Source organism: Eublepharis macularius, chromosome 1 (genome assembly GCF_028583425.1).
Source record: "Eublepharis macularius isolate TG4126 chromosome 1, MPM_Emac_v1.0, whole genome shotgun sequence".
NCBI classification, from domain to species: Eukaryota; Metazoa; Chordata; class Lepidosauria; order Squamata; family Eublepharidae; genus Eublepharis; species Eublepharis macularius.
This window is the reverse complement of record NC_072790.1, coordinates 168,705,499-168,730,098: the sequence shown is the minus strand read 5'-3', so window position 1 is coordinate 168,730,098 and position 24,600 is coordinate 168,705,499. Positions and strand designations below refer to the sequence as shown.

The 24,600-nt window shown below is 41.4% G+C and overlaps 1 protein-coding gene across 1 annotated transcript in view; it reads right to left on the bottom strand.

Annotated features, from left to right (window-relative positions):
- CAPN11 (calpain 11) overlaps window positions 1-24,600 on the bottom strand; it is a 51,511-nt gene that overhangs the window by 12,840 nt on the left and 14,071 nt on the right. Inside the window, exons 2-19 of the mRNA XM_054977788.1 lie at window positions 16,065-16,355; window positions 13,003-13,072; window positions 9,780-9,898; window positions 9,458-9,591; window positions 9,114-9,282; window positions 7,986-8,069; window positions 7,818-7,903; window positions 7,359-7,433; window positions 6,636-6,796; window positions 6,231-6,400; window positions 6,121-6,132; window positions 5,388-5,599; window positions 5,087-5,126; window positions 3,410-3,475; window positions 3,026-3,083; window positions 2,819-2,883; window positions 1,526-1,594; window positions 1,332-1,410 (exon numbers count right to left, since the gene is read on the bottom strand). Coding sequence (XP_054833763.1) covers window positions 1,332-1,410; window positions 1,526-1,594; window positions 2,819-2,883; window positions 3,026-3,083; window positions 3,410-3,475; window positions 5,087-5,126; window positions 5,388-5,599; window positions 6,121-6,132; window positions 6,231-6,400; window positions 6,636-6,796; window positions 7,359-7,433; window positions 7,818-7,903; window positions 7,986-8,069; window positions 9,114-9,282; window positions 9,458-9,591; window positions 9,780-9,898; window positions 13,003-13,072; window positions 16,065-16,310 — 1,915 coding nt within the window. The 5' untranslated portion in view covers window positions 16,311-16,355. The remainder of the gene's footprint in view (window positions 1-1,331; window positions 1,411-1,525; window positions 1,595-2,818; window positions 2,884-3,025; window positions 3,084-3,409; window positions 3,476-5,086; window positions 5,127-5,387; window positions 5,600-6,120; window positions 6,133-6,230; window positions 6,401-6,635; window positions 6,797-7,358; window positions 7,434-7,817; window positions 7,904-7,985; window positions 8,070-9,113; window positions 9,283-9,457; window positions 9,592-9,779; window positions 9,899-13,002; window positions 13,073-16,064; window positions 16,356-24,600) is intronic.

Genomic DNA, 24,600 nt, shown 5'->3' with positions numbered 1-24,600 from the left:
TCTCGCGATGGTGAAACTTTCTCACAGCCTGATATCTCCTTATAGCCACAGGTATTCAAAACAATAGTCCAATTTCTTTAATAACTTCGTTTAACTTAGTCCTTTTTCTAATATAATTCTTGCCGGGTCCTCCCCTCCTTATACTTAGTCTGTTGCAGTTTAAAAGTCTGCTTTAATTCTTCTTTACTTTAAGTAATCTGTCCCGTTTCAAGAGATAGTGATCTTTACCTTCTCATTCACTTTCCTTGGGTTGTAATTGCTGTTTCAATCTTAGATTCCCATCCACTCTTCCTTCCCCTGTTGAAGCTTGGGCATGTAGGTCTTATGCCAACCGCATTGGCACCAGGACTGCCGCAGAGATTATAGCCGACCTGTCTTAGGGTGGGACCTCAAGGGTCGGGAGAGGATCCGTTGCGTAGGACCCCCCCTCGGCCGAGATCGACGCGCCCTGAGGTGCTTGAGCATTCTATGCCTGTTCTCCGCCTGAGAACAGTCGGCCGTGGGCTTGATTTTGCCCCGCCGGCCGCTTAAATGGCAGCCCGGTCAGCTCCACGATTAGAGCTGCGTTAGACCTTCATGGATCCCAAACCGGAAGTTTTGTTTTGCCATGCTTTCTCAAGGGCAGCTCAACTTGTGGCAAACAAAGACAGTTCATAGATACATGGATGTCTCATACTCCATTACATGGTGGTCGGTCCTGCAGTCTGTTGGGCGGAGCTTGCACCAGCAGCTCCACCTAACAGACTGAAGATTGTATTTATTGGAGACTATTTATTGGATTACTTATTGTACTATTTATGATTATTGTTGCACTTTATGCACTGTTGTACTTTTCTATGCACTGATCTGAATATATACTATATGTACATGAACTGACTGTATCGGTTGATGATATTCCCCAGGAGGGTGGCATCCAGGTTTTTAACAACCCAATCCCACTAGACTCTTTGCCATACAGGTTGCAGACTGTCCCATTTGGATTCAAAGAAGATTTATTGTCTCAAGACTCTTAATACATTTTCTGCCAACAATATGACTACAGGTCCCAAGAATGCCCCATGCAAGGGGAATTGATACCAGGTATTAAAGGCAATCCTCACTTTCACAAAGCCCGTCGGAGAGGCAGAACTACCTTCCACTCAGAGGACATGATCAACAGGCTCTGCCTTCAGTTTCTGAGAATGGGACTTCATCCTGAGCATAGCCAGCTGCCCTGATGACTGTACAAGACAGCTGTTAATTCAGAATACCTGACAGCTAATGTTCCAGTCATTTAATCAATAACGGCTTCAACATCCCACCACCAGTGTTGCTTTATCTTCCAGGCTTACCAGCTGATTCCAGAGCCAGACGCATCTCATAAGCACTCATGGTGCCTGACTTGTCTATGTCATGCTGCCGAAAGATGTTCTGCATTGACAGAGAGGGGAGATTGTGAGGAGCCATGACCTTTCTCCACAGTACTTGACCAATCCCAATTTTCTTCTTCTCAAAGAATTTTGTAAGCCAAGAATTCCCTTCTTACCAGCCAAGCTCTGATCTTGTTCCACAAAATCTGAAACTCCACAATGCCCAGGCGAGCACTGCCATCTTTCTGAAGAGCAGAAGAGTCAAGGACAGAATTTTTTAAAAATAAGTTTAAGAAGCTGGATCTCTCTCTCTCTCTCTCTCTCTCTCAAAGCCCACAAACTGGAACCCAGAAAGCACTCTGATTTGCCAGGTCTACACCCATCCCCCCTGGACAAGGCAGAGTCAGATGTTGAGAGGGGGGAAGGATGTGACTCAAAGGCAAATTGAATTGCTTGTTAGGGAGAGCTCAATTGTCTGTCCAATCATGATGATTTCCTCATAGACCATGAGAGAACAGTTGTGACTGGATAGAGTTCAACTCTCCCTAACATGTGATTCCATTTGCCTTTAGGAGTTTCCCCCCCCCCTCCCCTTTTTTGTCTAGGAAAGCTGCAAAGCAAGGAGGGGGAAGTTATTGTTATTTCTGAACATTTCGGGATTAAATGGGACCAGCAATACTGGTATATCCAAGAATTCTGATATTGCTTGGCATTCCTGAATATACTCAAACTATACCAATAAGATTTTTCTGGCATATTTTGGAACTGGATATACCAAATTGCACAATCTTATTATGTATCCTTCAGGCTTTGTTCACAAGACCACTTGGCACAGTACTGTTCAGGTCACTTTCTGATGCCAGTACAATTAACACTTGGCATTCAACTTGGGGTTTGATTCTATTTACGGCACATAGCTTATTGCTACTAAAGGATAAGTCTACACCTCTCATACAGCACTACTGATTCTCTGGAAATAGAAAATATAGATCAGGAATAGGCAACATACTTGGGTTATTGGCTCTCCTGTCCCCTCTTGCTCTCATTCTCTTGTTCTAAAGTGCTCTGCCTGTAACCTGTGGAGGTCTTACTGGCACTATCTTGCTGTGCCCAGCATTGTCAAAAACTTCTGCAATCAGCATTATTGTAATGCTACAGAAAGTGTACATAGTTCTTTGACAACAGGGCGAGTGTTTCAACAAGTTTCAGTTACATGCTTTGAGCATGCAACTTGTCCTACAGTCTATACAACAGCCAAAAACAAACACTTAAGACCAAGGAGGAGGAGGATACTGTGCAACCGACCTCAGAAAGTTCATTCATCATAAGCCACAGTGCATTCAGGCTGGGGAATGACTATTTGCAGCACTCTGTTAGACATTCTATCCTTTTAGCCTATCTATGATCCTCCCGTTCTTAATAGGAAATCCTTCACATTTCTTTGCCACCCTTCCACTGGAAGAGGATACATCCATCAGGTTGACCATGTTGCGGCAGGAATCCATGCTGAACCCGTCTGTCTTCAGGTCCTTGTCTGAGAAGGAGAGGAAAGAAAGGCAGTTATTTTGAAAACCATATTCAAGCCAGCACTTGGATGGGGCAGGTGGGGAGAAAAATGCAAAAGCTGCTCTCCAACCCCATACTGCAGGGTGAAAGGAGTAAGAAAAAGCTCTTACGCCTGACAACAACTCTGTTCAGGATGGTCCGGAGCTCAAACACACTGATTTCCATGTCCTGGAGGAAGGGAGAGGAGAACGTTAATCACTTATTTGTTCAAAGCAGAAACCACCAGTCCATGTACTAAATGGGAGACAGGATAAATAAGGAAAGCAGCTTCTGAATATTTATGACACAGAAATCCAAACTCTGTCTCATATAATGCAGCTTTCAGTGAACAGTAACTTCTGGTTGCAGGGAAACGTCCAGGATCTCACTGCCTTCTTAAGAAGGTCATTCAGAGTCCTCCAGGCACATTATCAAAGTTAATCAGTTGCTCTTTTACCAACTCATACAAAACTGCCACCACCACATTCCCCGAAATGGGGAGTCACAGTACCTACCTCTCCTGCAAGCTGCTGGAACATGTTCCGGAAGTTTTCATCTACATCATCTTCAGAGATTTCCTCCTGAAGAGACGCACCAGAAGGAGCCGCTTAAACTATGCGTTTCAGACTCTAGAAGCTTCTAACAATGCATTCCAAAAACTTGGACCAAGAGCAGTTCATGTCCCTCTTATCATGAATAACGCCTGAATTACTTGTTTGTTCTTTCTTTTATCCAGCAGCTGGCCTCCTCCTACCCCCAAGTCTGTCCACAGCTTCATCTTTCATCCCACTCCATTTTAATCAGTAAGGCTTATCTAAGCCAGTTAAGGCTTATCTAATCAGTGTTACTTTGAATTAGTAGGAAAGGAGGTAAATTTGCGGCCCAGGGAACCAGGAAACGGACCACTATAAGACCACTAAACTGTAATAAGGAAATTTCAATGGAAGCTTGGGAAAAGGTATGGAAAAATGTAATTAAGATTTCAGCATGTACCACTGTGCGTGAAAATGTATACAAAATGTTATGTCAGGTATTTTACAAAGAAATATAAATAAAACCCCGGAATTGCTGTTATTATGTATGAACTTAGAAGATTTTGATAAAATGGACAGAGTTATGGTGTTCTATATGATTACGGCGGCCAGAATGCGTTATGCACAGATGTGGAAGACTCAGGAGATACCATCTATGGAAGACTGGATTTTGAAAGTCTTGAATATGGCAGAAATGGACAAATTAACAAGGAAATTGAAAGAACAAGAAGAATTGGACTATATATTAAGCTGGGAAAAATTTAAGAAATATGAGGAGAAAAAGTGGGACATGAAGGGGAAATTGTGGTCTTTGGAGAAGTAGGGGAGATAGAAACTTACTTGAGGTTAAAAAGGGGTATATTTTACTGTATTTTATTGGACTAGTATAGTATATTTACAGGGGAGTATAATTATGAGTAATAAGGTTATAGGGAGTATATGTGAAATATAGATAATATAGTTAATTGGTATGTGAAGAAAAGTATGTTACATATATATATGTAGTTTCTTTTTTAGTTAGTATATGTACCTATTATTACCTATATAATTTTTATATTTTTAATTAAGATAAGCAATATAGTTAGGGTAGATTGTTAAGATAATTAAAGAGATTTGATAGGTATAATATAGATATATATTACATTATTATATTATTATTTTAGATTTTAAGAATTTATAGGATATACTTTTTAGATTAAGTTGGGTATGGAAAACTGCTGGGAGTCACTAGAAAAGGGGGGGGAAGGATGGGGAAAATGTAATGGGGTGAAAAATGATAATGATTTTTATGTGTATGTTTATAAACCCATCCAATAAAAATTCTTTAAATTTTTTTTTTTAAAAAAGACCACTAATCCATCTAGGATCGTACTGACTGGCAACATTTCTCCAAGTGCCAAGCAGAGAATGATCTTTCCCAGCACTTGCTACTTTAGATCCTTTTAAGTGGAAATGCCCTGGATTGAACTTGCATTTTTCTGCACGTACAGCATGTATTCAGTTATGGTCACTTCCATGTCCTAATGGCATACTTTTAAGGGCAAGGATAGCCCAGACACAGGTTCCTTTCAAATATCTGTGCACACAAGTTATCAAAAATGTAGCACAGCAGGGAAGTGCAACCCTTCACCCCTCCTGGGTTTTGCTTGGGGCTCTTACCTCATCTGGCAAATCTGCTGAAATCTCCTCATCCAACTCCCTAAAGAAGCAAAACACACTGTAAGGAAAACTCCAGCAAAGAAAAACTTGTAGAAAAAAGGCTTTGGCAGAGATGTCCTCAGATGTTATATACAGAAACTTGCTAACATACAAGCAAAACATGAAAGGTTACTATGGGAACCACTGCACATTTCTCAACTACTTACGAGCTTTTGAGCCTCCAACATCAAAAGCCTGAACGATTTTTCCCCATCTCCTAGCACAGACACCTTTCTTATAGCGGTACAGTGCATAGACTTACTCTGTGTCTGACTGCTTCTCAGTGAAGACCCGCAGGACGAAGTCTGCTTCTTTGTTAGGTTCAAATGTAGAAGGCACTATGATGTACTCGCCAGGGGGCAGGCGGATGTGGTTGCTCACCTCCCGTAGGTTGATAAAGGTCTCTGAGCGTGCCCGAGACTGGTTCCTTAGGAAGAAATCCTTCTTCAAGTGAACACTCTGGCAACCCTGGAACTGAGAGAGAAGCAGCCTAAAGTGTACAACTATACAGGTAGGTAGAACCCCCAGCACTGAGGCCTACAGCATACAAAAACATGTACATAGAGAACAGAGAAATAAAACTCAAACAAGAAGGGCAGATCTTTGGATTCAAAATTTTTTCTTTAACTACGACAGTTGCAGGTAGGCATCTTACAAAAAAAAAACCCTCACCAAATTAGCTTAAATATGAACCTTGGAAACAGAATTATGAAAAATAAATGTGTACATTTTGCACAATTAATTCAACTCAAACAGAGCAGGCGTCTCTGATGAAGAATTTGGACTTTTCCGTGATTAGTTTTGCACACAAGAACTTCAAGCACTCACAGAGGAACTCTATTTCACATCCAAGAAAAAAGGAAGTACTATTTCAAGACTTCTTCCAGAATAATTAGGGAAGGGAAACATATTTTGACTCAACCCCTTTAAGCCAAATCTGAGATTTCCATCTTCATATACAAGTCAGCAATAATTTTGGGTGACTCAAGACATACCTCCTCAGGAACCTGCAAAGAAAGAGGAGAAAAAAGAAAGCCAATATTAGGAATTAATTCCTGCTAAACCGCTTTGCTCAGAAGACCACTAAGATAGCTTGTGGGATTACCTCATAGACTGCAAAGCCAATAGTGTGCATATCTCCTCCAACTCGGCGCTCTTTTCGCCGGTGTTTCTGCATCAGCGCCACTAAGAAGCTGCAAGCTACTTCATCATCATCTGGGTCATCATCTTCTTCCAAGAGCTTGATCTTGAACTGTGGATTAACCCAGAATGTGGCTGCAGGGAGAAAGACAGATTAAGGTAATGTATGGTGCTTCTCAACCTCAGGCCACACAAGCTGGTGCTTGGTTTCTATAACTGCCAAGGTCTATAGAATGAATCCAAGGCAGGCTCCAGATACAGTTTCATACTACATACACACAGAAAGGCAAACATAAGATTGGGCTGTTTGCTAGCACTCTACCACCAAAAGAGAGGAGAGATCAGAGGTGGCAGAGAAGACTGGAATTACCTGCATGGTTCCTGCAACCCCCAGCAGTACTGCCACGGCGCCAGCTGCCCTCAAACAGAGTGGTGTGCCACTTGCTCAAGTCATCCTTAGTCAGAGCATCCGGGGAGAGGTTACAGATCTCCAGCCTAGAGAACTCACGCATAAAGTCTCGGAAGGACATCCTGCAGGGAACAGAAGAAGCAGTGAGGCTGAAGAGAATGTCACTGTACAACTGCTCAGAGACCTTTCAAGTCAAGAGAAAACACTCACTTTTGCTATTCTCTAACCACCCTTGAGATAGGAACTCAAAAGGGGCAAGGGGATTTGAAGAGACAACTAACTGGCATTAAGTACTTCTGAATATACTCCTGCAGAGTCAGGGTGAAGTCACCATGAAGGCCACTTGGAAAAGTCCCAGTGGACTGATGGGCTGGGCCAGCCACCCCAGCCCCAAATGAGGCGGGACTCCTGATGCAATCCCATGTGAGCAGAGCATGAGTCACCACCACACCAAGGCTAGTAAGCACGAACCATAGCCTTTCATTTTCAGCTTGCTCTTCCTCCTTCCCTCCCTCCATTGTGGGGGGGCGGGGGGGAGGAGGAGGAACTTTTCTATGGCCATTTTAGCTTCCCAGTCTGCCTCAGAACAGTGTTATCAACCAGCGGTTCACTGTCAGGATGTGAGCATGTGCACTGAAAATGAGTGATGTCATGTGTCTTAGAACTCACCACTCATACACTCACCAAAATTCACCATCCTCCATTTTTAGCTGCAGGTCCTCTCTCTGATCAGGGTCCACTTCATTCCACTCAGAAGAGCTAAGATGGAAGCACAACAGCAGTGAGGCAAGACGATGCAGTACTGAGTTACACTTCAATCCCCCCCATTTCCCTTTTCAGATTTTGTTCTGCAACAATCACATCTAAAGACCAGCAATATGCCAGTTCACACAGATATGTATATCACTTAATGATTCATTGCTGACTTTGTGAACTAATTCCCCTGAAAAATAATGCGTCAGAACTTGTGTATGAATTCAACCTGTGAAGACTCATTTGCACATGCAAACATGCTTTATCAAGTGACAAACACGCATGTAAACCACTCCTAAGTGCTACCCAAGGTCCTTACCAGATGGAATCCCTCTCAGCTGTAGTAGCTTGGCCCACTCTAATAACGCTATAATACCACAGCCAACTAACCTGTCACTCCAAGCTCCAGTCCACTCCACCTGCCCCCAGGGATTCCTTATGCGAATTAGCTGTTCCTGGCGACCACGATGCTCCACCTATTAAAGACCAACAGTTAGACAACCTGCAGATTTCAAAAAGCAACCTCCATGTCGTCTCATTCCATCAAGAGAAACTTACATCCCTAAATCCTGTGACAGAATAAGCATGACCCTTGACTAGCTTCTTGAAAGTAACTGCTTCCATGTCAAATGCACTAGTGATCTGAGGAGAGAACACACACAGCATTGGTTAATAGGCCTCCATGCTTCCTTTCATCATAATCAGCCACCTATTGCATACTTCTGGGCTCTCAGAGAAGGAAAAGGCAGTGCAGGGGAAGGATATAAATGGCTGCCAAGAACAACAAACTAGAAGCAGCCCACAGCTTGGCCAACTTATTGAACCTGAGCTGCCTGACTAGAAAGACTATTTCCAGTATTTTCTAATGTTCAGATGTAAACATGGCTGTGTATATCACTACTTTCATAAGGACTACACAAACAAAACAAATGGTCCGCCTCTAAATTAGGAAAGGACTGAAAACTTTGCTTCCCAGCTTGCTATCATCTGGAGACCCAAGAGGGAAGCTTGGAGGGAAGCTCTGATGACAGCCAGCTCTCAATGACTTCCAGTTTGCAGCATGCCTCTAAGGAGATTAAAAGGCGTATGAGGAAAAGAAACAGTATTTGGGGCACTGTGTCTGCAGTACTTTTCAATAGTAATTTGAAACCATAAAGCTCCCCTCTTGTTTACAGCAATATGCATTTGAAAGCCATTTCTCCACTTACATTTTAAAAGTGCCCACAGGGAAATTGACAAAAAATGGCTAGACACCCAGTAACTGAATGAGAGCCTGAAATACGTTTTGAAAAACCTCCTAATACAATCTATCAAAATGGCACCTGATTTTTTGCACAGAACAAAATCATTTCCCTTTTTTCTGTAGGCTCTGCTTGAGAAGTGAAATGGACACACCCTTGTGTTTTCTTGAATCAGAATAGTTTGTGGTATGCATTTCCACTACAGCCCAAAACAAAATGTTGTTTAACATGGGAAATAGAATGCAATGGCACAATGCTTTTTGACTCACATTTTGTTCATCCTTGAACCCTTTCTGCTGCTATGCCCTGGTCATCCTCCACCGATTGAACCTCAGCTATGCTGACACCTTGCCTCATAATAGGCCAGCAAAATGAGAGCCAAAAAGGGAAGCTATTCTGAATATGAAGTTATTTCAAACACTACCCCTCTTTTGGGGTTCCTTACATCAATGGAGCAGCCAAGCAAGGATCCCCTGTCAAGAGCCTTGCAAATGACCTTGGAGAGGTTGTTAGGGGGGCGCTTGAGGTCGTACATTTCTGCCACACCACCTGTGAAGTCTTCAAAGCCCTCAGTGGTGCTGCCCCCTGATAGGGCCTCATAAGAGCCATTCAACCTGTGCATAAGACAAATGTGAAAATTAGTAGGATAGTTAGAAGATCCATATGGGGGGGGGGGGGTGAGAGTGAATGGAGAGCAGAAATAAAACCAGAACAGGGCCTGCTTGCTAGAGAAAGTATGTGAAGGATTGGGGAGCACCTCTGCATAATCTCTACCAAGGCAGAACTCACTTGGCATAGGCCTTTTCCAGCAGAGCACTCCAGAACTCTTGGCATTCTGCAGAGTGCACAAAAACCAGCTCTCCATCCTTGGTTGGTAGCCGATCATCTACTACGACATCCACCCATTCACCAAATTGCCAGATCTGGTGAAAAGCAATGGAGAAATAATGAGGTATGGCTGAGCTACATTTGAATACACCCTTGAGCCCTTTGTTTGATTTTAGACTTGGCATAGTTCAGCATCCCACCTGTCAAGAAAAAAGAGGTTGATTTCAAATCATTGTGAAGAACCTCCCATGTGAATGATGGACCACCTCCCCCTTGGCCTTACCTGGAAGTGGAAGATGCCAGCATAGTCCTCCTGAAAGCTCTGTCCATGAGGTACAACACGGTGTAGGAGTTCCTCATTGAGTGTCAAGGAGCCAATAGCAGCCAACAACCAGCAGTCACCTGAGGAATACAGAAATAATTTTCCATTAGATCTGGGTTTTAATATCTCCATTTCCATGCTAGGCTTCTGTGGAGAAATTCCCTCCACCCTAGAATTCACCTCAATATTTCAATGATTGTGACTGCACTCTGTTCATGAGCAGGAACCTACCTACAACTCATAGCTGGCAAAAAAGAGGAGGTTGGGTGAAGAAGGTGCCATTAAGCTCTAAGCACAGAGCACTCAATTTCTTAGTTATGCTAATGATTCTAAGTATGCAATTGTTTACTACACCATATCCTGATGGAAGGTGACATCCAGGGAGAGAGAGAGAAACAACTAAACTGCTAGACTGTATTTTCTTCCTCATGGGGCAGAAAGATCTGAATGACCCTGGGGCGGGGAGCAGGGGAGAAAATCTTCCATGGGAAGATGATGAATTCACTGGACACAGGGAAAAAACTCTTACTCTCTTCTACAGTTTCTGACCAGGGAGTAGTGTTATGTCAGCAGCAGGCAGGATGGGGCAGAGGCCAAGGACACCCCTGCTGTATGTAACTGTGTTTTTCCCCCCTGCAGTGCAAACTTCACTCTCAGTAAAGGGGAAAATGGGAACTTTATTACTTTATGGGCATGGATGCTCACATCACGGGACAATTTGCCCATTTAATTCACACATGCTTCTACTTTTTGTTAACAACAAATCAGTGGACATCAAGGAGAATTTTCTGGAATTTCTGAATGTCACAGATACAACAGAAAAGGTTCTGGCAAGCACTGTGTTGGACAGGATGGCACAGTAGCTTTTAAACGAATCCTGGGGCAAAAGCCAACAGAGGCAAGGAACCTCCAGTTTAGGACAAGGCCGTCGAAAGGGACTATAGTGTGATATTGGTAGGAACTTGAAAGAATATGGGAGTGAGAGTAGAATGGCAAAGGAGGGCCATGTGCAGAGACTAAGGGACTGGGGAAGCAGAGGGTTGTTGGAGAGGGAGACAGGTTTCAGGTGTCTGTATGCCAATCTGAGCTAAGCCTCTGAGGCAAGGTGGGGGAGTTGGAGCGCTTGGTGCTGAATGAAAATTTAGGTATAGCAGGTGTCTCAGAAACATGGTGGAAAGGGAAGCTCAATAGGATATAGTCATCCCTGGGTATAAGCTCTACAGGCAGCACAGGGAGGGATGTGATGGGGGGAGGCCACAGAATAAAATAAGTTAGAAAACATTAAGGGAATGAACTTCCCTAGGGGAGTGATGTGGGTGGAAATACTAGGCCCTAAGGGTTACTTAAAAGCGGGGATTATCATTCACCTGATCAAAATCTTGAACCTGATCTTGAGATGCAGAAGGAAATCAAGGAGGTGACAAAGGCAGCTAATGTTGTGATAATGGGAGACTTCAGTTACTCTCACATTGACTTAGTAAACATACACTAGAGTTGAATTATTCAAAAAGGCTTTTTACTCAGATAGGAGGGCTGAATTGTAGGGAGGGGATTGCACATGATCTGCTAATGAGTTAGGAACCATAGACCTCACTACTATGTTGTAGTGGATTCCTACTAATGCTACGTTTTGTGAACCTGTATCTATTTACCCTATGGCATTGTTTATGGAAATGTTCCTGGTATTGACTGTACTAATCTTACACTGTGTAATCTGCCTTGAGTCTCAGTGAGAAAGGTGGACTATAAATAGATAGATAGATAGATAGATAGATAGATAGATAGATAGATAGATAGATAGATAGATAGATAGATAGATAGATAGATAGATAGATAGATAGATAGATAGATAGATAGATAGATAGATAGATGAATGAGACTCTTAAGACATCATAAATGACTATGTACTAGAACAGTTGGTCACAGAGCCAGAGGGACAGTCATATTGAACTTGGTTCTGTGCAGGGCTCAAGAGAGATGTAGATACTGGAAACAGTGACCACAACGCTATTACGCTCAGAATTCTTGCTAATGGAATATTATCCCTAAAGTCTAAACTTCAGAAAAATGAGGAGAACAGTTAAAAGGAACCTTGAAGTGAAACATAAGAGAGTCAAATCCTTAGGAGGATCCTTGGAAACTATTTTAAACCACACTAACTGAAACCCAGGTAAACTGCATTCCCCAGGTTAGGAAAGGCAAAGAAACCATAAAAAGCAAAAAGGCTTATTTTAAAAAGTGTTAGTCTGCCTCAATGAAGTGATTACAGGGTATGGAAAAAGAACAGTAAGTAATTAGGCATGCAAAAAGAAGAATTTGAGGAGCAGACTGCTAAAAGCATCGAGACAAACAAACAGTTCTTTAAATGCATCCAGAGCAGGAAACTAGTCAAAGAAGCAGTTGGGCCTTTGGATGACCATGGAATAAAAAGACTGCTAAAGGAAGATGTGGAAAAAGATTTCCCCAGCAGTGCAGAATTAGAGGTTTACAGTTAAACAAACAACATGCACCCATGTGAGCTTTTATGCCCTTGCAGTTGCAGAGAAAAGCACAAGAACCCATGAGAAGAGTGATGAAACTCAGGAGCCAGAGGAGATTTGGCAAAGGTTCTAGTAACTGAAGAAGAAGTCAATAGCGTCCTTTGCCTTGTTTCCCTGAGCATGGCAAGTACTATATACTCCTCACCCCATATAACCTGCATATCCTTCTACCATAATTTTAGCACTAGAGGGCACCCAATGAAGTTCATGAACAGATTCAGGACAGACAAAAGGAAATACTTTATGCAATGAATAATTAAACTGTGGGATTCACTGTGAGTGGATGGCTTTAAAGCAGAGTTAGAGAGATTCATAGAAGATAGCGGCTACTAGTCGTGGTGACCAAATGGAACCTTCATAATCAGAGGAGGCAAGCCTCTGAATACCATTGCAGGGCACTAGGAGGGGACTGTGATCTCTCTCCTGTTTGTTGGCCTTCCACGATAACTGGTTGGCTGCTCTGCGAAATAGGTTGCTGAACTAGATGGACCCACAGGGCTCTTTTTATGTTCCTATAACCACCATCTCCTTACCCTTACGCTGCTTCTAGTTGCCTAGTCATTGGAAATCTTGCTCTTAGAAGCCGCTTTTAATTTGCAGTATAGTAAGATATGCACAAGTTTATGCACAAGATATGCACTAACCTAATGCTCCTTGGCAGATATCTGTCCTTGTGGCACCTCCAACAATAAATTGAGGGTCATCTACAATTTCCTGCAAGAGGATAAAAGATGAAATAAACCACTGATGCACAGCGTCTTCACACAAGTGTAATAGCAGTACAAAAACACCCTGGTTGCTTGAACATTAAACATAGCATGGACACAACATAATTTGTCACCAATCCATTTTTTCCTTGCTCAAACGCAGGTGACTGCGGCTTATTGTATTTCTCTTCTATTTCTCTCTGTGTCTTGAGTTCTCTTCAGAGATCATTATCTTCCCTTGGTTGAGGGAATCACTTAACTATTTTGGAGGGCTTTCTTCTTCTGCTGCTGCTACTTTTTTAAAAAACCACAACTGTGGTTTGTTGCAATTTTCTTTGCTTATATCTTATTGTCTATGGGAGAACTGGACACAATATGTACTTCATGTATTTAGGACCTCTCTTCACATTGCCAAATGCGAAAGGGCTGAACAGGTCTAAGAAAAGGTCTAAGAAACAGATTTGATTCATATACCACTTACCTACTCACAGAGGCTCTCAAAATGTAAGACATTTGAAAACAGAGACCTTGTGAAAACTCATGACATAAGTAACCTGACAGAGCACGTATATATTAGAGCAATGCCTGCACTTTGTTTTTGGTGCTTCAGTGCCAAACAGAATAGGGGGCACTGTACTCCAGATCAGCACCTGCTACAAGCCACATAGTGAGCCTCATACAAAACATATCCAAGAACTCCTTGAAAAGCCATAATTGGCTCAGGGATGTAATAGAGTATTCTCTAGTTTGTACTCAGAGATATTTGTTTATTAAGTTATTTTTTCTCTCTGCCTTTTCTTAGAAGCCATCCACAAGGTCCCTAATAACAGCAGTAAAAAGCCACAATGATAAAATTACAGAATCTATAAATGTCCGCAGAAATCTGGTGTAAATAATAAAGCTGAACAGACAAAAAGCAAGAAGAAATGCTGATAGATACTAAAACTAACCGAGGGCCCCCAAGAGTTCTCTTCAAAAAAGCTCAGCTTTGATTTGGTGGCAAACATTAATTAAGCAAGGGCCAAAACAGATCTCCCTGTGAAGGAAGTTTCATAGTTTTGCCAACACGATTTAGAAAATCCTCTCTTTTGTGGTTACCCACTGAACTTCAGATGATGTGGGCCCTGGAAAAGGACAAATGAGGAAGTTCTCAGTGAGTATATAGATTCAAATGGGAAGTATCCTTAAAGTATCCTGGGTTCAGTCTATTTAGGGCTTTAACTGTTAAAACCAATACTTAAAATTGGGCTGGAAACAAATTAGCAGCCAATGATCAACATAATAAATCCACATGACTAGTGCAAGTTAACGAACTGGCTGCTGTGTTCTGAACTAGTTACTGTTTCCAGCCATGCTCTTGCAAAGAAAAATCCCAAAACAAAATCCAGGTAATATCCTTCCTTAAGACCAACCTAAATGATACAGATCAGCTTCTATACTTCCAAAGCTTTGATGTAATCAAGGTATGAATTATTCTAGGTAATTCTTCTCTAGAAAAGGATGCAGTCCAAGCCAATAAAAACAGCTTCTAGCCACTACCAACCTTTTGTACATCCTGGGGCAAAGATGTATCTAAGAGCACACTGAAGCTGTGACCTCAAATCTTAAGAAGAACACAGACAAGGGAGGTATACTACAAGAAGCAGTTCTCAGTTTGCACACTAAATTCAATGCAATTTGAGGCCTACAGAGTTAGTCTGTAGTCACAAAATAGCAAAGAGTCCAGTAGCACCTTTAAGACTAACCAATTTTATTGTAGCATAACCTTTTGAGAACCACAGTTCTCTTCATCAGATGCAGAAGACAGAAACTATAAAGCAACAGAGAAGCTTTTAAATGTATTTTTAGCATATCAACTCAACTTCTGGGAGAAAAGGATTTGGCGCTCCCCCCCCCCCCCGCTACAACTGAATGCATGACAAAGACCAATGGGAAAGACCTGGCCCAAAGCAAGGATACATGAAGTATTTAGTACAAGGATGAGTACAGTTGAAGGCTGAGCCAGAAAAGAGGCAGCTCAGGAGAAGCCAACATGCCACATCTGTGACTCAGCAGGATCTGATCTACAGTCACAACTGTAGCAAGATATGACCATTCACTTAAATAAGTTTGGCAGCAAGTCATGTAACAGCTGTACAGTTATCGTTGCATGTGTTCCATTCACTGAGTGATACAAAATTCAGCGAAGCCCTAGAAAGTTAAGGGACTTCCAATGTTAATTTTTTTTAAATAAATGTGCAAGTTGAGCAGACAAGTTGACATGGGAACAAGCTCAAAGGCAAGCAGTGATCCAAGCCATCAAGCTCCCCTCAAAAGTCACTGTCCATAACCTCCCAAGTATACAGTCTTGTAGCTCAGCAGTTTTAGCTCCTTCTCACACAGAGAGAATGGGAGGCAGTGGCATATGGCTAAGTCCAATCAGCAAATTCACAGTGGAGCTCTGAACTAGGGATATAGACCTCACATGTTTGTATCTTTTAGAGCCCACTGTCTCCAATCAATGGGCAAACCACATCAAGATTAACATTAAGTGTTGCTCCATACACGCATCTCCAAGTCATAGCTATTATATATGACTGACTTCAAAATAATTACTCCAAAGTACTGAACTTGGTTTAGTAATATAGGATATTGCTAGGCGTTCTAGAGAATTCTATGATAACGAATGCTTAAGTAAAGAAAGTGGCTGGCATCTTTCTCCTGTGCTGAAGGCAAGGCTTCCTTTCATAAGCTCAGATACATCTGGAACTTGGCTAGATTCAACAATCCACTGAAATTTACTGCAGAAGTCAAAGAGAGACTTCGGTAGGAAGGAGATTAATTAGAAGATGGAGAGAGGCTGTTGGAGTAATTAATATACCCCTGGGTAAAGCAAAATATGTTAACATCTGCTAACAAGACATTTAGTGAAAGCTGCTAATATGAGCTATTACAAGAAATAATAACTAACCAAAATAGTCCTCTAAGGGCCCCCAACAAGTACAGAGCCAGGCACTCACCGATGGGCGCATCCAGCGCACGCCACGGGTTTTGCCAGAACTGGGTCCAAGTTCCTTGAAGCCAAGAACGGAAGGAATGGCAGGAAACTGGGGGTCTTCAAATAAAGTGCCACTTTCCAAACATTCCTGCTTCAGAGAATCATAATCCTGACTGAGGTATTTAACAGCATTGTGGTGATCGCCCACTCCTTCTGCCCGCAAACGATTCCTTTCCAGTTTGGCAGCAATTCCTCCAAAAGTAATCATGGTACGGCCAGCTAGACACTGGCAACAGAACCCTCAGCAGTTCTCCTGGAATCCAAAATAAATATGTGAGAAATGGGCCTGACTGTATGAATGTCAAAAGCAAGACCCTCTAGTACTCAATATTAAGGACGAGGAAGAACAGTTGAACTGGAAAAAGTTACAATCAAAAAATCCGTAACATGACACATTTTCTAGCCTATACTGTACTCCTGGTTTAAAGATGTAGTGATTATAGTTTGTTTGGGGTCTTTTTCATAAAGTATTTTCAAGATATTGAAAATCCATTGGTCTAGGTGAATAAGCCCTGCTACATCAAGATTTCAACCTGGGAGATAGGGAATTGCTACCCTGGGATAATCTGTGGATAGGATATGAATTTTACATGTCGCACCTGCACCCAACAGCTGCATGATATAGGCAGAGATTCAACATGAAAGCTTTCCTGCCAAAACTTTACTTGTTGGATTTCCTCAGTTGGCAACCCAATTTGAATAGACAAAGTCCAGTGGAAAGAGAAATGCTTGCAGCTGGACTGGCCACACAATCTGACTATTCCTGCCTCAAATGGGAGCTTCATCCAGCACTGAGGTAGGGGATGACAGGGAAGAGAAAGAGAAGGGACAGCCTAGCATGCAGAAAAGAACTTCTAGCAAGTGAAAAGGCTCCAGTAATTACACTACTTTTCTTCCTCTCAGCTCCAATGAGAGAATGCTTGCTGCTGAGATCAACCTACAGGAAAGACTAAAAACATATTTTTAGAGAGAAATTTTTATTTTATTAGCAAGATTAAAAGCCCAGTAAAAAGGGCAATTCGACATTTCTCTGCTTAGCATAATTCAGTTTTTTCTCTAATTCTATTACTGTTAACATTGATAGCTGTTGTTGCAAACATTTTATTTCTTGTTGCACCTTAACATTCCCTGGCACAGTTCTTAATTCTTCCGCCCTTAAAAAAAAAAATTCCTGCAGAATACTTTGCATTTTTCCTGCTTTTTCCCTTTAAATCTGAGTTATGACATATAAAGTGGCCTCTTATAAATGCTTTGCTTGCATCCCAAACCATTCTCAAGTCTGTACCCTTGTTCAAATTTAATTCAAAAAATTCTTTCAGCCTTTTTTTTACAATCATCAACAATTGCCTCGTTCTGTAATAAAGATTCATTTAGTTGCCACCTAAATGTATTAGATTTGGTTCTATAACTTACTCTTATAGGATTATGGTCTGAAAAAGACTTCAGCAATATTTCCACTTTAACCATTTTGGTCACCAAATTTTTTGATACCCAGACCATATCTATACGTGACAAAGATTTATCTCTCTCTGATCAGGGCCTTTTTTCTGGGAAAAGAGGTGGTGGAACTCAGTGGGTTGCCCTCAGTGAAAATGGTCACATGGCTGGTGGCCCCGCCCCCTAATCTCCAGACAGAGGAGAGTTTAGATTGCTCTACACGCTGAGGTCAATCTAAACTCCCCTCTGTCTGGAGATCAGGGGGCGGGGCTACCAGCCATGTGACCATTTTCAAGAGGTTCCGGAACTCTGTTCCCCCGCGTTCCCCCTGAAAAAAAGCCCTGTCTCTGAGTAAAATGTATATTCTCTTGAATCCCCATTTTTTTGTCTCCAAACATCCACCAAACCCATATTATCAATCATATCAGAACAAACCTTCGGTCATTTGTCTTGAGTATCTTTTATGTTTTTTTCAGAGCACCTATCTATTTGTGGAGATACTACTCCATTCCAATTACCCATCAACCAACAGTTTTCATAGGACAAAACAGCCAATTTTTCCCAAAGATATTTGTAGACCCTCCCCTTCTCATTTGGTGCATCAATTCCCACCATCAAAAGTTTACTCCCATTTAATGTCACCTCTGCTCCCATCGATCTGCCATGGTTGTCAGATATAACAAGTTCTGGTTTCAATGCAACCTTTAGCTACAATACCACCCCCCTTTTTTGTTATTTAAAGAGACAAATCCTCCCCCAAATTTTGTAATCCAAATATGAGTTTCTTGTAAGCAAATGATGTCAGCTCATTTTTTTCAAATAACGAAATATTTTTCGTCTTTTTTTGAAGAGCATTAGCCCCCAAAACAGATCATCTTAAGCTACTTTTTTAAAAAATCATCAAATTTGGCAAACTCTCTTGACTCCTGATGACAATGCACCTGTAGTATATGGCTGTCCAAGGGCTGCCTATGCATGCATTGTGAGTGTTTATCAAAGATCCTCCCTGACATTTGTTTTTTACTCTTTCACCAAGAAGGTTAGTGCGCCACATAGTAGTTGTCTAATTTTTTCCTTACAACAGCCCTGTGAATTGATTAGGCTGAGATGCAGTAATCTTGCTGCCGGCTATATAGGAAGCTTTATAGCTCATCAGGGATCAGCGTTTGGTTTTTAGGGACAACATTTTAAATAGTGAATCAGCCTGGAGTATTGTTCAAGCCAGTACTGTGAATAACCCTATTGTCTGGGTTCATCCTCAACTGAATGCACAGCAAACTGGAACATTCTGGATAATCCACAACACAGTTTCTAACTCTGCACAGACGCAAGTGCCTGCAGGTTCAGTGAAGGGAAGTGGGAGAAGCCTCACTTCTGGCAGCAATGTGGCTCATTTAACAGGAAAAAAACTCTTGGGTAAGTATTATCAGACAGAAAGATCAGGAAAGGTTTGAAGTAGATGAGATGCTAAGAGATCTGTTATTGGATCCTCCTGACATTTAAAAAAATGCACACAGAAATTCCATGAGGACCATATTCAAAATGGGGCTGCATGGGAAGCAGGAAAGAAACTCTAGTGTGGTTTCACCCATTAAAACCAACCCCCATGCACTCTTATTAGCCATAAAAGGAAAAAAAGAGACAGACTGCTCACCTTTTTCCCTTGAAGGTTAACAGCAGCATGGGGCTTCGACTGCTGAAACTGTACTGGCAGGGGGAGGGTTTTAAACCACTTTTATCCCTTGTGCAGCTCTAATCTAGATCTGACCCTCGTGTCCAAAAATGATGACAGATTAAGAAGCTCCTCATCTGTCTACCCTTTATAAAAGCAGCATTCTGTAACCAGAAAACCCAATTGCAACTTGTGTTGTCGAAATGTATATATTTACTCCATTCTGATAGCTAAATGTGATATATGTTTGTCTTGGAAAAACCATGGGAAGATACGAGTGATGAGAAGTAGAAATTATTCAGAATGAAAAATTCTGTGCCTTCTCATCACTAAAAAGCAAAAACTAGAATCTGTGTTATTTTAAACTTTATACAGAAATGTTGCTATAATTCTTTTCTGAATCTATGGGGGGCTAGAAACTTGGTGTTTTAAAATTACAGGCTGCTTCAGAAGTCCATATGGTTCCTTTCCTACTGCAACCCTTGAGTTAATTAAGATACTCCTCTGCTCTGGAGATGTTATTACTAGGGATGGATTCATTCTCACACTGGGATCTATTATGTATAGAGATCAGTTCCATAGGAAATAGTGGCACTCTCACATATACACCATCATGTACATTCTTTGAATATGTACTAATTTCACTGCATGTACATTCTTTGTGAGTCCATCATCAATTGGGACTTCCTGCCTCATGTACATATGCAACAACATATATAATGGAGGACCTTGAATCAGTCACAGCTCTCTCAGAGCTCTCTCAGCTTCACTTACCTCACAGGGTGATTGTTGTGAAGATAATAATAATATACTTTGTAAACTGCTCTGAGTGGTGTTAAATTGCCCTGAAGGGTGGTATATAAATCAAATGTTATTATTATACACATCCTTTTCCACATGTAAAAATCTAGATCTTATGGATTGAAACTGTCTACATTCAAAACAGCATAAATGTTCTTCCATTGTTCTAAATTTCTACAAATTAAGTGCATTCTGCCCATCTACAGCTGTTGTACTGAAAGCAGTTGACCAAATTTACCTCTGAACTTTAATGACAAGAGCTACACAAACATGTACTAAGAATAACTACCTCTATCATTACACCGAGGTTGATGGCAATCACCCATGAAATAACAATCCAGTTTACCTCACAGTAAATGACGTAAGAATAAGTTAATGCAAACCCTTCCCCCTAAACTAGGTACATATCTTTCAAAAGAGGCCTGACTCACTGGATGAGGTGGGGCAAAGCAGAATATCTGGGCATGGCTTCTCTATTTCCTGGTTTGTGGTTTCCCTTTTCCATATACATTGTTGTGTGCTAACATAAAGCAGGCCAGTACAGCACCAACAGGGATGTATGGATTCCCCTTTAAAGACACAGCTTTTCCAAATAAAGAGTGGTATCCCTGATGTGATGGTTCACAGCCTTGAAAATGTATGACATTTCTCTATACTTGTGCATACCCACAATAATCTAAAAAGTCTACTAAAAGCCCTAAGCAAACTGGAAAATCTAAAATAAACATTAAAAATCTACTATATAAACCCAAATAAATGGATCGAAGATACAAGGAGTGCTTTGCAAAGAAATACTATGTTACTAATTAATTTAGTAATTACTAGGTAAATAATAAGCGTGTCCTACAGGAATCATTCTTGTCTAAATACATTCTAATCTTTTTTTCAGAAAAAAATTTATTTATAAAATGCAATATACAAACATAGTTATATTTTTTTATCTTTTGTTAACTTAACCAATAAACACTAAACATTATTAAACTATGTACATCAATTCTGTTCTTGTTATCTTCTTTGTGTAACCATTTTTGTTTGCTATGATACTAAAGAAAAGGGATACCGTAAAGTAAAATTATAATATTTCTTTACATAAATTCAAGTGGTATTGTGAAGGTAGTTTAAATTATCAGTTTTATTTTACAGTCTAATCTTTAAACACCAAGAAAAAAGAAAATCATTGGAATGTTTAGTTCTTGCATAATGAGTCAACATCTGGTTACACAGGTGGTTGCTAGAAGAATAATTATGGGTTCTTTTTCTTCCCTATCTAGCTTTATCTGACTACACATATTAGGAGCCCAATATACACTATAACTTCCTAATGTATACACTTGGACTGGGGGGAGGTCTTCTTAATTATACCACCGTTTATACCACATGAAAGCCCTGCTTCTTCCAATACAGAAATTAGTATTTCTCTACAGAGGTAGGCAAGTATGTCCATTGAACTGTCCAGGAAAAGGAACTGGGTTGATGCCTGGTACTATATAGAACCCCTGGAAGGGAAAGAATGAGATGATGACAATGACAACAATGGTGTGCTTATAAATACCACCCTTCTGGACAAATTAGTGGCAACACAGCTGGGGCTGAGAGGAGCAGTTTAGCCAAGGCCACTTGCAGAGTTCACAGCAGCAGTGGGAGTCAAACCATCAAAGTGCTGGCTCAGAGCCCAGCCACTTAACCGCTATGCTACAGCAGCACAGCACAGCACCCATGATTAATGTGTAAAGTACTACAGAACAAGATCCAGTAATATTCTGAATTATATATGGTCCACTTCAGGATACATAACACTTGCAGAATTTTATAAAAAGTAACAATTATAAAATTTTGTATAAATTAATGAGATAATTAGAGATTGAAACATTTTGCATAAAAGAATTGGGCATTAAGATTTAATGTAATCTCTTTAAAGCTGATTTTTAAAAGATGAAATGGAAAGGAAAAATCCACTAGGTGGAAAATCAATTAGGCATTTGCTAAAAACAGCAGATAATAAGCATGTCTTAACTGGAAAAAACAAATTCCACTTTCGCGGAGGCTTTTCTACATAGCAAGTACTTCCATGCAGATTAGCAAAGTTTGCCTATAGTCATGAATTTTGTTTGCAAACACTTATGTATGTAGAGTAAAACAGGGCTGCGCTTACCTGTCACTGTTGTTCATCAACCGTCTTCTGTGTAAGCACACATTGGGACTGTGCATATGCAGGCCGGCCTCAGAAAGAGCTTTTTAGCTCTAAAAATCTGAAAGCAGGCGTTCTGCCTTGACCTTGCATGCACAAGCCCCTTTCCAACCAAAATGGATGGGTAGGCAGAGTGCCCCTATTTCCCTCAGTTCTCCTGGGCTGAAATAGGGAAGGTACAAGCAAAATCTTGCACTCACAGTGGGGCAGGAGGGAGAAAATGTGTGCCTGCACAGAAGACATTCAATGAACAACAGTTAGAGGTAAGTGCAACCCTGTTTTTGTTGTCATTCTTCTGTGCAGTCCCACAAGCTACTCACCAATGGAGGAGGGTATATGTGGATCAGCCAAACAAGGAATGCAGGAAAGCTTTTTCCACTGCTGATTCTCTTCTGGCATTCGTGTTGACAGAGTAGTGCTTTACGAAGATTTCCACTGAAGACTACGTGGCAGCCTGACAGATGTGTTGAAGAGGAACCCCTTGCAGGAACACTGCTGACGAAGCATGTGCCCTGGTTGAGTGTGCCTTGATCACCAAAGGACATGGGACCCCAGCCTTACCATAACAGAATCTAATGACTGTCACTATCCAGCATGATAAAGTCTGAGAGGATGCTGCTAAACCTTTGCAACATCCAAAATAACACAACAAGAGTGATATGGATTTGCTAATACCCTTTGTTCTATGTAAATAATACAATAAAGCCTTCTTTACATCCAAACTGTGTAGGGTATGTTCTGCATCCAAAGTAGGTTTTGGAAAAAACACAGGTTGTGTAACTTTTTGCTGTAGGAAGGAATTCAAGGCTAGTACATAAGACAACTTTCTCTGGGAAGAACTGAATAAAAAGGGGTTCAACCTGAAGGGCCGTGATCTACCCTACTTGTCTAGCCAAAGTTATGGCAACCAGGAGTCCTACTTTCCAATACAGGGAAAGGGGGCAAGAACAGTGGTAGCATGAGTTGAGAAAGAACCAAGGGCAGACTCCACTGAGGGACTGGTGGCAATCTTGGTGAGAAAGTATTAAATATACACTTAAGGAACTGTTTAGGAATGTGACGGGAGAAGACTGTCTTGCCATCAACACTTTCAAGAAAGGCTGAAATTGTAGCCAAATGTACTTTAATGGAAGAAACAGATAGCCTTTGTTTCTGGAGTGATAGTAAATATTCAAAAACCTGAGTCAACAGACAGGGAAAAGGTGACTATCTAGGTTCCAACCACACTGTGAAATGGTTCTATTTGTCATGGTAAGAGGAGTGTATCGATGACTTGCGAGCATTTACAATGATCTGGGTCACTTCCCTGGAAAAGGATGAACCGGTGGGTTCAACAACCATGCTATCAATCTCAAAGTGGCTATATTGTGGCTACACCTGACCCCTGTGCAAGAGGTCTGGTACTGTGGAAGCTGGAGGTACTGGCTTTGGGACATACCCTTTAGAGTGGATGACGGATTCTGCAAAGGAACTTGGTTATTAGAGGTGTAGGTAGAAAAAGCCCTTGAGCCCATGGGATTTGGAAAGCATCCCCTAGAGAAAGGGGGTTGGCACCTACCAGGGAACAGAAATGCTTGGTCTTTGTGTTGAATTGTGTTGTAAACAGGTCCATGGTAGGGAATCTCCACTGCTGAAAAACAGGCAGGATATATTTGAAATTGACTGTCCACTCATGATGAGTGTGAAACACCCTGCTGAGTATGTCTGCTCTGCTGCTCTCTACACCAGCTATATGGATAGCCTGCGGAAGGGCATTGTTTAGTATCGCCCATTCTCACAGAGTTGTAGCCTCGGCACAGAGGGTTAGTGATGCCATTCCTCCCTGCTTGTTCAGACAATATAGTTGTGGTGTTATCTGTGTGACTCTGAACTCTCTTCTTGAGAAGTAGACCTGCAAAAGAAGCAAGGGAGTAATGGATTGTCCTAAGTTCTAACACATTAATGTGCAACCTTGATTCCCTCAGTGACCAAGTCCCCTGAATTGAGGAAGGATCACAATGGGCTCCCCAACCTAGTGCTGAAGCCTTGGTGGTGACAGAGTCGAGATGTCAGCATAGGCCTCCCCAAACAGGCACCCTTGAGTCAAATTCTCAGGTTGGGCCCACCATATCAAGGATCTGACTACAGATCTGGGGACAGATAACCTAACACGTTGACTGGTCATGGTCGGGTTGCAGGGACATAAAAACCAATTTTGTAATGGCCTCATCCTCAGTCAGGCAAAAAATACAACAGAAGTGGTAGAGGCCATGAGACCCAGTAATGTCTGGATTAATAAGGTGGATTGATAACGCTTGGCAATAAAGAAGTTAGTCAACAATTGGAGCTTCTTTATTCATTCAGTGCATAGGAATATCCTCTTCACCCCAATGAAGTGTAGAGTTTTCCTGGAGGTAAGGA